General features: G+C 39.2%; 1 protein-coding gene across 2 annotated transcripts in view; it reads left to right on the plus strand.

The window, feature by feature from the left end:
- LOC121295812 (netrin-1) overlaps window positions 1–14,172 on the plus strand; it is a 75,839-nt gene that overhangs the window by 7,153 nt on the left and 54,514 nt on the right. Inside the window, exons 1-2 of one of the 2 annotated variants that reach the window (XM_041220874.1) lie at window positions 1,949–2,249; window positions 2,685–3,747. In XM_041220874.1, coding sequence (XP_041076808.1) covers window positions 2,733–3,747 — 1,015 coding nt within the window. In that variant the 5' untranslated portion in view covers window positions 1,949–2,249; window positions 2,685–2,732. Of the gene's footprint in view, window positions 1–1,948; window positions 2,250–2,684; window positions 3,748–14,172 lie in introns of those variants that run through there. The other variant, XM_041220875.1, reaches the window with a different exon arrangement.

Here is a 14,172-nt window from a genome sequence, read left to right on the forward strand (position 1 = left end):
ACACACACAACTTCGTTTTTCTTGACTGTGTTTTGCGCAACGATAGGATAGGTGTTTAAGGCCTAAACTCAGCAAATAAAAAATGAAGTCATTACCGTTACCAATCGAGATTCCCAAAACTGAAGATAGCAATTAATAGCCCTATTCTCACTTCTTCCAGCGCCTAAATAGCGCGTAAAACAAGTGAGAATATGGCCCGAAGGCCCCCAATAGCTGAAATTCTGAACACAGACTTCAACAACGTAAGGCAGCGCTCATTGACTGCGCATAGGACTAGCTAAACAAAGGATATCAGGAATTCCATTCTTCTATTTGTCTCTAGATAACGCGAATGTATCACATGTTTAGTTATATTGCATTGGAACGCAGCGTTTGAAACAAGAGGGAAGCAATAGATTACTCTCGCCACGCTATGGTTGGGGTGGGGGGCTCGACTTGATTCGCAGTCCTTCTGGAGATGATGTGCAATACTAACCTATTTGTGTGTAATATCAACAGGCGTGCATACATAATCCAAATCACTTTGACATTAAGATTTACAAGCAAACTTTGATACTGAAAGGTGTCGCGGCTGCTAATATTGACTCACTACTCGTTTGCCAATTTGCGCGCATGGATTAAAAAAAAAGTGTGCTAATTGGCTATAGGTTATATCATTAAACCGTTTCCAGTTGTACTGTGACAATTAAATACTCAGGTTAGTTCAAATACTCGACACGACTGCCTGCATTGTTATCGAAATGTGTGAGAGGAGAAAAAAAATCTATTTTGATAAAATGCACATTGTGTCAGTTCAGAATGGATTTGTGGTTTAGTGAAAGTGATGGTGAGAACAGCGAGACCCGGGTGTGTCAGGGATTGATTTATAACACGTTCCTTGAATAACACACACGTCTGGGCGACACTTATTAAAGAGGTCTAACACAGGCGTTCCCAAACTAAATTAAATTCAATCAGCACTTCACTAACAGAAATGTGCTTAGATGTCTCACGTTCCAATCATAATTACGCCAAACATGTGCTATTGAAATAAGGAATCCATTATGTGGTCTGTGTACAGCCAGCGCAGTTTGAATGTTAAACAGACGAGAGTAAAAATCAAATGGCATTTGCTAGTAGATTAATTAAACTAAAATCTCTGTATGTTGTCAAGCCATCACTCTACATAGACAAGGACTTTTCACACAGAACCAGAACCAAAGATCTCTGGTTATGGATACAAATATGATGGAGAAAAAAGGTAATATCTAAACAACATTTCCAATCATAATTCCCACTGTTATTACTATTATAGTTTTGTCATTATTATTATTATTATTATTATTATTATTATTATTATTATTATTATTATTATTATTATTTACATAATATTATAGCTACGTGCAGTTGATAAACAAAAAAACAAAACATAAAACGTTTTAATATATATATATATATATATATATATATATAGATATATATATATAATATTATATATATATATATATATATTGATTCCAATAAAATGAAATTGTGTCATAAATTATGTCATACTTGTTTAAAAAAAAAACTAAACGAAAAAACACTTTAGATACCTGATCTTATCAACACGGCATCTGATTAAACTGCTCTCTTGCTGGCGAAAGTGACTCGTTTTTGAGGCGAACTTATTTAAACCGATCAAATGTACACATTTTCTTCACCCAGAAATGCATATAAAATGCATGACGCAATATAAAGTAAAATAAGCAACTCTTTCCCTAATGGGGACTGGGACAACTTTGTTCCATCTTCTGTAAAATGCAGTGCATTTGGGCGAAGAAGCTGTTCCCTGAGCTGTGCCAGTATATACAGATCTGTTGCTTGTGTGAATCGAATGCCTGCCCCCTCTGTTGATGAACCGCCAGTGGATGTCGTTGTTTGCTCCTTGCTGCGTGTTGAGAATGTCACTCCTCAGGATGACCTCAAGCACACTGGAAGTAGGGCTCGTCCTTCACTTTCTATAGAGAGACACCGAGAGCGCCAGGCACACCAGAGAGACGCTGGGAGACACCAACTGCGGGATTGTGGCACATCAGGGTTTATTGAAACAAAAACACAATTTCAATATTATTTATATACATTATATAAATGTAATTTGACGTGTGCCATCCCAGCGAGAAAAATCACCATATCTATATTTTATTTCTTAGATAAGTTTGAATTATTTTTTCTGCTGTGTTGGGCTGTTGTACAGAGGTACAGTGTCCTATGAGGAGTTCCAATACCTCGTAAGAATGTTTAACTCATTTTGCATTTGAATGGAAGTTTTTTTTTTTTTATGGTGTGTGTGTGTGTGTGTGTGTGTGTGTGTGTGTGTGTGTGTGTGTGTGTGTGTGTGTGTGTGTGTGTGTGTGTGTGTGTTTATGCCAGTGTTTTTTTGTTTGTTTGTTTGTTTGTTTGTTTTTTTTAAGATACTTGGCTACCATTAAGAAGTTTACATGATCGTTCTAAGGTTAATTTCTGTGTCAGTGATGCTCTTTGGTAACAGTGGTGGAAACGATTGATATTTTACTACACAATGTGGCGGTGTCACCGCTTTTATTTATATTATACCGTTCTGTAATCCATTGTCACATTTTTCCTTTTTGTTTTTAAAGTGTCTGCTGTTATAAAGTATCTTTTAAAAGTATAAAGCATGTTTTATTTTTCTCTCCCCGCTATAGGTAACGGCTGTTAATTTCAGCGCAAAGACACACGCGCCAAGGATTACAATGCTAAAGTTTTGGGGGGTTTTGGTCACTGTTGTGGCTCTATCCTTGTTGGTGGAAGAGGTTACTGGGGGTTATGGGATGAGCATGTTTGCTGCTCAGACCTCCCCGCCGGATCCGTGTTACGATGAGAACGGCAACCCAAGAAGATGCATCCCTGACTTTGTCAACTCCGCGTTCGGCAAGGAGGTGCGGGTTACCAGCACCTGTGGCAAGCCGCCGGCGCGGTACTGCGTGGTGACGGAGAAAGCAGAGGAGAAGTCCAGGAACTGTCACATCTGCGACGCCGGAGACCCCAAAAAGTGTCACCCGCCAGCCTACCTGACAGATCTGAACAACCCGCACAACCTCACCTGCTGGCAGTCAGAAAATTACCTCCAGTACCCGCAGAATGTCACTTTGACTCTGTCCCTCGGCAAAAAATTCGAGGTCACCTACGTGAGCCTGCAGTTTTGCTCGCCTAGACCCGAATCCATGGCCATCTACAAGTCTATGGACTACGGCAAATCGTGGGTCCCGTTCCAGTTCTACTCGACTCAGTGCAGAAAGATGTATAACAAGCCCAGCAAAGCGGCAATCACTAAACAAAACGAACAGGAGGCGATCTGCACCGACTCCCACACCGACATGCATCCGCTCTCCGGGGGACTTATTGCCTTCAGCACCCTGGACGGTAGACCCTCGGCTCACGACTTTGACAATTCTCCCGTTCTTCAGGACTGGGTTACCGCCACTGACATCAAGGTGGCATTCAGCCGCCTGCACACTTTTGGGGACGAGAACGAGGACGATTCGGAGCTGGCTCGGGACTCGTATTTTTACGCGGTGTCAGACCTACAGGTCGGGGGGCGCTGCAAGTGCAGTGGCCACGCTTCCAGGTGCGTAAAGGACAGGGATGACGATTTGGTTTGCGAGTGCAAGCACAATACTGCAGGGCCGGAGTGCGACCGGTGCAAACCATTCCACTATGACAGACCGTGGCAACGCGCAACAGCCAGGGAGGCAAATGAATGTGTGGGTAAGTTCAGTATATGTATATAGATATCTCAGAACTTTTCATGTTTATTTTACTTATCATAATGGGCAACTTCGGATATAATTTGTAATTCAGTTATTAATACGGATAGGGTATATTGATACACGTTTGAAATATGCTACACGTGTGTCTTGGTTTGTACTAGTATGAGATCAAAGTAGGAATCTATCATTGTTTATTAGCGATGTAGGAATCTACAGCGCAGTGTTGTCTTATGTTGTAATCTGGTTGTATGACAGAAAAGAGAGTGCTATAGAAGCATTAGTAGTATATTTAGAGGGGTTACAAAGCTTCCAATCAGCAGTTCCTGATATGAAGAATCTACTTATTGAACCCTTATTGTTCTATTGTGTTTCTTTATAGAACCCAAACACAATAAGGGTATCAGAGAAAGCACGAATCTGTAGAGTTCTGAATCTGAGCTAAATTTTTTTTATTTTTTTTATTTTTGCCATTTTGACACATGAAACTAATTTGGATAGCATGGAACCTGCAAACCCACCAGATCCCCGCCATGTCAAATGTGGTGTTTTTGCACCTAATTAAATAATTCATTGCGGGATCAAACCTATAGGGGGCGGGTAGCTTTTGTCAACAGTATTATAGTTTTTAGATCCCAGGGTTTTCTGTCTCTATAAGAAGTAATTACATTTTAATAGGTTACCAGTGCATATGTCTAATCTAATAACACATTAGTCACTGCCTTTTTAACACTTAATTATTTTTAATGTTCCTCGTTTCTTACCCATAATTTGTCACAATAAAGGGTCCCGTAAAAATCTCCATTTGTAATCTAATTGTGGAAGTATGCATCTAAATGCAGAGGTGGCATGCAACTTTTGAAATCTTTATAATTCACTGAAAAGTAGTTATGTAACGGTGTAGCCTTAACAGTAAGGGTAGCTCAAGATGATGTGAATGATTTTATTATCTATCGAGCCGCTTTAATAATGTGCTGTCCTCATATGTTTTTTTTTTTGGGAACCACATCAAACCATTTAAAGAAAATATGCATTAATGTTGATTACAAACTGAAATATTCTTAAAAGACCATTAAAATATTATAATGGCATTAAAGAACACGTTATATGTTGTTCGATCTTTAATAAACAGAAGGGGGAAATACCACCTTTTTTATGCAGAACTTTTAGTGCTGTTTTTTGTTTTCTGATATCTTTAATTTTATATATAATATATTGAATTTGCCATCAATACAAGCTGACACAGTAAAAACTCGACTGTGTCATTCTGATGAAACTTTACATTAAAAAAAAAAAAAAAAAAAACTTACCATCAACTGTAGCGTGGCATGTAAAAACACGTTCCAGCAGGTTATTTTGTTAAGTAAGAATGCCTATTGAAATATTCTTAAGTCAGGAGGAGATTGAATAATTTCAGAGTCTAGGGCGACGGAATAGCATCACTTTTGGCAAACAATTTTCATGAACTAACGGAGCTCAATCAATTAGCCTATCATCAGACTTAATGTCTTTCAGGACATCTTTTTCTGTTCTTAAGTTGTCTGGTAGCTCGGTGATCAAAACTCCTTCATTATTAGGCTCTAACAACTTATCTTCAAAGTTGTTGTAAGCTTTGGCGTTTTAAAACATAAAGAATGTAGTTTCAGCAATAAATAATTAGAAAGCCATACTTAATTCGAAAAAAATAATCAGCTGCTTTCATTGTGAAGTCTTCCTTTCTAAAAATTACAAGTTTTATTCCAGGAAAGAATGACACTTTTTTTTTTAATTATTCAAACTAGTTACTTTGAATTGATTTCAACTTGTAATTCAATGGTGTTTTGTTTTTTTGTCATGCTGTTTGGTAAAGAAGACTCTCTTAAAGAATGAGAAGTGCATGGCTGCTATGTCATTCTGCATGATCGAGAGCCCCACAGCTCACTGCTACACTGCTAGATTCACACTACTGAGCGCTGCCCTAAATGTTAGCTTTGTTAATCAAAATCAAACTCGACAGAGTGTAGTTTCAAAACCGCAGCCTGCTTTCCAATCATTTACAGTTTTATACCGCTTTTATGGAACCTTGCAGACAGTAAACTTGAAATGATAGATTTTAGGAACACAATGGATTTCCTTTTGGAAATTGGGGTTTTGTGTACTCACTATCGGAGTTGCAATTGTATTTCCCTCAAACAGATTATGAAGTCATAAATCAATCGCATAATACAGCGGCACTTCAATAGGAAAAACACCAGTGCTAGACAGAGAGAGAGAGAGAGAGAGATAGAGACAGAGAGAGAGAGAGAGAGAGAGAGAGAGAGAGAGAGAGAGAGAGTGAGTGAGTGAGAGTGAGTTCAGCGCTGCGAAATCGCAAGGAGTCAAATGACTGTATCCCTCTACCATATAGCTACCATTCTAATAACTACACTTGTCAGAAAGTTCGCGAAGTTCACATAAACCTGACCTGTGACAATACGCGTTGAGATGAAATATTGGAACTGGTTATTACATGATGTCATGCTGCGGGTAAGAATTGCATACCCCCTTCCCTCTGTCTCAGTTGGGAATTCAATTATGTTCCGTGCAAATAAACATAAGCAATATGTCATGATCATATACTTTTAGGCGTAGAGCTTCAGGAAAAAAGTCTATCGGTTAGTTATTCTTATGCCCTTAGAGACTTGTGTCTCTTGTCCAGTTTAATGGGACGTATCACCAAATGCTTCAGTAGGGTTTACGCACGGCTGAAGGGGCCATGCTTGGCAACACTAGGCTCGGTGTGTGTGTATGTGTGTGTGTGTGTGTGTGTGTGTGTGTGTATATATATATATATATATATATAGAGAGAGAGAGAGAGAGAGAGAGAGAGAGAGAGAGAGAGAGAGAGAGAGAGAGAGAGAGAGAGAGAGAGAGAGCTTCCTCTCAGATCCAAACGGGTCATTTACTTGAAATTAAGCGTTTCAGAAACCGAACAGAACAGAAAAGCCGACAGGGACATGCCATTTTCAGCATGATATATCTTTAGCGCAGCTGGTGTAGATGTGAACACAAAACCTGCGTTGTCTTGCTCACAGAAATCGATCAATCAAACCGTCAGTCAGTCAAGGTATAAACAATTCTGCCTCGGTGTATTCGTGTTTTAGCCCAGAAATAGAACTAAAGGGAGTAAACGCATAGATAAAAAATAAAATAAAAAATGAAGGTTGTCATTCGTAGGCTGTGTGACGCTGGAAGGTATGACAGCGTAACATTGAAAAGGTGCTGCGCCGGTACACTTACAACGCGGCTTGTAACCAGGTGTATCAGCCAAGCAAAACAACGCATTCCCTTTGTCTGGTTCCAACCGTGTATATTATGATTACAGCTGGTTTGTTTCTCGCTCCTCGCTCCTCGACATGCAGGTAGGCTGCACTGAAGTCAAACAACAACGCTAATAATAATAATAATAATAGTCATAATAATGAATAGCCATGGGCTAATTTATTCTCCTCAGCTAGCTACAGCCACAAAACCAGGCTTCACTTTGAATAGGTTGTTGTTGTAATTTTCAAAATATCCCAATTACCTGAGATTTTATCATTTTTTTTGGTCTGTTTTTTTCTTGGTGTGGGTGATTGAAAATAAAAGCAGTGACCCGCATGTTCCTGTGTTTAAGGTTACAAGTAGTAAGGGCGATATGAAATCGAAGGATGTTATTGAAAGAGTCAAATGCAGGCCCTGCTGTTAGCGGCACATAAAGCACTATATTTACACAAGTGAAACACATTATAAAACACTACTACAATAATACAGAGGAGATGTTGCAACAGCGGCTGCGAGATAAGATATCATTTGTGGAAGTGTCGGGGTCTGTTTAGATTTATTGCGGCAGGTGTTTTTGTGTAGTGAGTTGCGATAGCTGAGGTTTCCCTTACCCTTGGCACTCTGATAAAAGGAAAAAACCCGAACACACAAGCAGCAACCTGGAGTAAAGCAAACAGCTGGGGAAAGAAAGAAAGCAAGGCTTCTACAGAGAGAGCACGGGGGCTTTTTAAAAATAATGTTGCCACTCAGAACTTATCTGCAAGCGTCAAATAAAGACAACCGCTGATAATTCTGCTTTATCGCCAGACGCCTTTTCTCGTTGGTACTTCTGGACAATTTTGAAGGTCGTCGCTCCTCCAACGTTGGTGGTGATGTGCGCTGTGGTTTGAGCTCCTTTGATGTGGTGGTTCTGCAAAAGAAACCCACAATTACCGCTCTATGCGCTCCTATCTAACACCACATACGCGTTTGTTTGCGTATCAATAGCGCGTATATAAATTAACAATGTTATATGCAGCATAAGGCCTCTTGTGTGAGTGACCGTCCTTAATTTTAGGGCTTAAAGACAACGAAGGTGTCCAAATGGATGTTTAGATGATCACTTTGAAATTTACCCAAACTAAAATGCAGCTATCAAAACCAGGCAGTAACATTTAACACGCCTTGTCAGTGTGCAGCATTCTTCTGACACTTTGCTATACTTTTATTATGGGAAGCTTGTATAAGGGGATTACAGTAGATGCCCTCTGACTCCACCCTACCTCACACCCCAGTGTGCAGGACCTTCCCTCCCCCACACCCATCCTCAGCTGGCCAGTGACCATATAACTACAGTGCAGCTGTCCTTTTGGTGACGTTATTTTCCGAGGTGTCTTTCTGGTGAAGGCAGCAAGACCGTTCCCAACAAATGCTTCAATAATAACAGACCACTTTACCGTGAGATTTGTTGGATCCCTTGAATAAACAGGAGCGCCCTCTGTAACAGGAGAGACTGGAGCGAGAGCAGGTTATTAATTCTACGCTTTTAAAACCTTCCACCAAGAAACATTTACAATGGGATTATTGAAACTCGAAATCCTTTGTATCAATATTTTCTTTCTTTTTTTTTTTTACTATGAAAACATTGGGACAAGCTTCTTTTTAAAGCTTACAATGAGTGACAAGGGAGAAATTATTATTTATTTTGTTAAAACGGCTATTTATACAACCTAAAAATATCACATGTCATCTGACAGCCCTTCATGGTGTATTTATTGTATCTTGACACCTAGCTGACTGCATTTAAAAAAAAAATTAAAATGCCTGCTGGAAAGATTTCAGCTTGAGCAGTTCATCTATGTCCCAGAAAAACCCTAAGGCATTCATAATCTTCTGGGTTAATACTTAAATGAAGTTTTAAAATACCTCTCAAACACACTGAAAAATGGCAGGCAGTTGTTAGAAACTAGAAATGTAACATTCATTCAGAGCTCTCTTATTTTTTTGGTAACCCTGTGATTCTTCATATATTCTTATAAATTGTAGTTCTGATATGGATGTGATAGACACCTGGAATTTATTTTTTATCATGTAGTTTGGATCAGTTGGCTTGTACTGGATGGAAATGATGTCACGTTAAAATGAGTAAATTATAGTTGTAGTTAAATTCTTTTTCTTCTGATTTAGCTGCATGTTATAATACTATAGGTAGTGTGCTGGGTAAGATACAAACTGTTTTTCACTCACTTAGGATTAGAGCTCACTCATGGTAAAATCACTTGTGGGTAGCTGCTTAGTTCTCAAGTGGAGTGTTTATCAGCTATGTTGTATAGCATCCCATATGATATGTTCTCTATATAATAGTAATATCGTTGTTTTCATTGTGGACCACCATCACAAAGTGTTTTACAGAGGTAGGCTGTGAACTGTGCATTATATGCAGAGTCACTTATAATAGGACATTGATTTAACATCTAATCTGCAGGTTGGAGCACAAGGAGGTGAAATGACACACAGCGAGTCAGTGGCAGAGGTGGGATTTGAACCAGTGATCTTTTGGTTACAAGCCCTGGACTTTAACCACTGGACCCACACTGCCTCCGAATCTAATCCCAATATCTATGTGTGAAGGCAAGGTACATGAATTAAATGCATAGTATGAGCATGGTTAAAACAAAGGACTGCAAAATGACAGTACAGGATTACCACAGTGAACAACATAAGGGACATCGGTGGAACTCAATACAGCTGCCATTTAACTCTGTTGATGGTTTCCTCTGATGGTATCTTATTTAATCCCCTTTGTTTACATCACAGTGCTACAAGTTCTATAGTATTAAGATCTGCTACTTTTTCAGTCATATCTTGAATATGTCATGAGACAGATTTTTTTAATAGCCATGTTATGTGAAATGGTTTAGCAGTTTTTTTTTTGTTTTTTTTTAGGGTATCCATAGCTCATTATCCTTTGTCCGGAATGCATGTGTTTTTTTTGTTGTTTTTTTTTTCAACAAAAGACTGTCACTTGTTGCATCCATCTTGCTGTCAGCGCGGTGGCCTTTTTGCAACACATTCTTTCTCTTGTTTTGTGTGCAGTGTCATCAGACAAGGCACCAAAACGATGGGGCTCGTTCTGCTCTGCAAAAGCAAGCTTTTCAAACCCTGGAATAAAGAGTTCCCTGCCGCAGAGGAGTTTGATTTGGATAGGGGATGTGGGCGACTGTCTGTGACCCTAAACCAGCTCTAATCCCAGTCACTGCTCGTCCCATGGAAGAGCAAACTGCTTTTGTTAAAACTCCCCTTATAAATTCCTACCACCCAAAGTTCTTCCATGCTTTAGTTAAACATGTTTTTCGAAATAGCCTCACAGACAGATAGTTGCATGCTTCACTAGCCGAATGTTTATTATTAAGATAACATGGATAACCAGATGGGGGTGGCCATTTGGGGTTTGATCTCCAGGTTGGGGTAGATTCTACTAGATGCAATTCTTTAGTAATGTGTTACAACTGTAAATCCTATGCAACCTCTCCAGAGAGTGTATTTATTCAGTGGCAATAAAGGTGGTTGGTCTAAAAATTCTGTTCTACCAGTTAATGTACAGAGGCTAATGCAGTACATGCAAATTAGTGTTTAAACAGCCTCTTGCAGTACAGTCCTATTTAAACACTGCATGCATTGCAGTGCAGCTGAGGTCAAATGATCTGGCAAAAGACAGACCAAACAAATGTACGGTGCAATAAACATTGGTCTCAGCAAGGCACAACAAAACACAATACCCATGTTTTGAATTCAGTGCATCCTCTTTAAGTGCACTTTGTTGATTAGACATTGAATTTCCAAGAAGCTACACATCCCATTACTAAATAAAATAGCCACCCAGGCAGGTATATTATATTGATTTGGACAGACAGACCTCAGCCTGCTAATGCAATGACACCGCGCTTAAGAGATGAGGTTGGTTCTCCATTCAATTCAATTAGGAAAGATTGGTTAAGCCTGCTTTCAAGGCCTGTGCTGAGAAGCAAAGGGGGTGCTTAACAATGAGGAGTTTCAAGTGTCAAAGCAGGAGCAGTGAGGTCATTGCGCTACATTGTAAAATACAATTATACATTTTTTTTAAAGCCTTTAGAATGATATGAAATAGGACTGTTGCCACCAAGCTCATTAAGACGGAGAACAGTTGCCATTCTTTGATTGCAGTGAATTTTATTTCATCAAAAAAATAAATAAAATGAAATTGCCCTATAAAGTCAGGTTACTCTTTTGATCTTTGCAAGGCTTTGTTTGCTTATTGGATGATAAAGGTTAAGAGCAAAGAGAAACTACAAGGCTAGGCGTGTACATTATGATACTGGGTTCCAGATCAAACAGATGTGTGGAAATCATAGCTCTGCAGCTTCATCTTCATACACCTGCAGTTCACAGAGGGCTCAGCGCAATTTCCTTATTTTAAAGGTCATCTGTTAAGCTTTTCTTGTTGTCAAAAGTACAACATCGATTACCTACAAAATAATAACATTTACTATAGACACCAAAATGAAAGGATTACTTCAACTGAGCTAAGGACTCTTGTAGTTCTTTACAAGCCTGGATTCAATTCAAATTTAAGCGCTGTTATTATCATAACTGTTTTGTTTTTCTGTTTACCTTGCCTTGGTAGGTAGATTGGCCCTTTACTGCATCAAACATTTGACATTCTGGCCGATAGCAGCCTATGGAGCTATAAACCTAGACTGTCTAAAGTGTACTGATACCAAAAGGTGCAAATGTACAAGAGTTCTAAAACAATGCTTTACCCTAGACTTCCAAAATATTTAACGCAAATGGGTGTTGATGGCAAGCCAGCTATTGAGACTCACTGCTGTCAGCCTGTTTAATTTGCTCTAGGCTGATTTTTAGTAGCGAGGAAAGAGTTTTTCTTAATCTCTGGCTGTGATTCTTCCCATCTCCTTTGGTGTGGTCTTTGTCGATTTCAGGTGTGTGTTGTGGAGTTATGTCTTAACAGTGGGTTGACTGCAGACTGTTTGGGGTCTAAGGTCTTGTGAGCAGGTCCTTGCTGATGAAGCTAGCCGATTCCTCACTCAAGTCTCAAAGGATCCCAATGATTCACCATCAACAATATATTGGTAATCCATTCCGAACCCTCCCAACTCTCAGAGTACCAATCTCCAAGGACACAGTGTCCTTTTTGTATTACCTGGACCAGAAATGAATGGCAGATTTTAAGTGTAGTCTCACCAGTGCAACATACAACCTAATCATATCCTCCTTTGATTTGTGCTCTACACTTTCGATTATATAAAGGCATGTCAGCTAACCACAACGCTATTTACCTGGCTGGTTTCAACAGCTCTGCTGATTTGCTTTAAAAAGTTAAATGCGTAGCTGGATTATCCTTGGATGGTTTAGGGCACTATTTCTTAAAATTCATTGACAGCATTAATTCATTTGCTCAGGGCTCTGCCTCGTATGGTATGCAAGAAGGTGGTCCTGGAAGAAAAATGTATTTTGCAATGTAAACCCCCTCCCACCCCCTTCAATAGAAAAGAGGTTGCCTCATTGTACTGATAATTGTATATAAGGACTTTAACCTCTTGCTTTCCAGGCCTGAGTATGTATGACTGGTTAGGAACCTTTTAGGAGCCTCTGTGAAATAATTTTCCAAAATCTGTATTATGTGGAAATCTTAATCTGCAATTGTAAATGGACAGATTTGAATGGACCCCCGCTGCATAGAGGTGGTCAATCCAGGCAGGGCTGTGTGCTTAGTCACAAAGTCCCGTCAGCCTTTTATAAGTATGCTTGGATCGAAACAACACAAAATGAATACTTTGGACAAATGCAAGGATTTAGGCTCCATTGTTTTAGTGTTTTTTTTTTTTTTTTTTTTGCAGATTTCAAGTTTGAAGCAAACCATCCACTTGGAATTTTTACAATATAAGGTTGTTTCTTGGTTTTGTTCATTTTAAATAATAGCAGAAAAAAACGACCGCGCGGGTTCCAGCTCTCACCCAAGCCATGGGCTGCGTTACTGTCTTTCATTCTAGGAAACTTGGCGTTACACACAACACTTTTGGCATGGCTCTAGCATGCATGCTCACCAGTGCCAGCGGCTGTTTTGATATTTATTTCCTTTCCATTTTGGCAAGTTAAGGAGGCCTGCTATAACCCAATGACACAAGTTCGGCCTGGTTAATGTTTAAATGTTGTAACATTATTACAAAAGCCGTAATTAAGGGAAACACTCCTCTTCAAAGGCGGTATAAACTATCTCGCCTGAAAAGAAAAAAAAAAGGAGAAACATTGCAGGGGGCTGACCGACAGAAAGTGCTGCACTTTGCACTGTGCAATCCCCCAGAATCAGCATGCAAGCACAGGCACAAACATGCATTCAGACAGAAAGGGCTGAGCAGACAAAGCTTGTTAATCAGTTCCTTTAACTTATTTTGTAAACATTGCCTGAATTGTTGACAGTCCTTTAACAACGAGGTAGTTGAGGTCAGTTGTTTTAAAAAGTGTCAACTACCCGTCGAAGACAATTAGTTTGCTTACCATGTTCAAGAATGCATGTTGCAGGCTGTGTCTTAAATCTGGGTTTACGATAAAACCCATAAGTGGTCATACAGAACCCTAATCGCTAACTGTGTGCAGTGCATGTATATTACACCCTCCTTGCAGACAGATTGAAACTATACATTCGAGCAATTTTTGCAGTGTTTTTGTGAAAGGAAAAATACAACCTTTAATGATAGAAAACTAATAACTGAATTCATATTTGGAATTGTCAAAATGCTTGGATTACTTTAGTTGTATTTCTGTTTTGCAAATAAGTTTTTAATAAATCAGGATGTGCATCTCTTCAGAGAATGTTTTGAAAATAACAGAAAGGATTTCATTGTTTTTGTTAAAGACAGCTTTGTAGAAATATTTCTCAAGGAAATCTGGAACGCTTGTAAAAAAAATGTCTCTGTTTGCTGTGCATGTTTTAAAAGTTGGATTTCAGAGTTCAGAATTGATCCCAGCACTTATTGAAGTTAAATGTATGTTTCTATTAAAACAGCATTCCTCAGAGAGCTTGACCCTGTTGCATCGCTGTTGCGTGGCATTGCAAAATCTGGAAAAAAGTATATTTTATAAACTGAGTTGTGAGGTCTGTATGAAA

Source organism: Polyodon spathula, chromosome 20 (assembly GCF_017654505.1).
Source record: "Polyodon spathula isolate WHYD16114869_AA chromosome 20, ASM1765450v1, whole genome shotgun sequence".
Lineage (NCBI taxonomy): Eukaryota > Metazoa > Chordata > Actinopteri > Acipenseriformes > Polyodontidae > Polyodon > Polyodon spathula.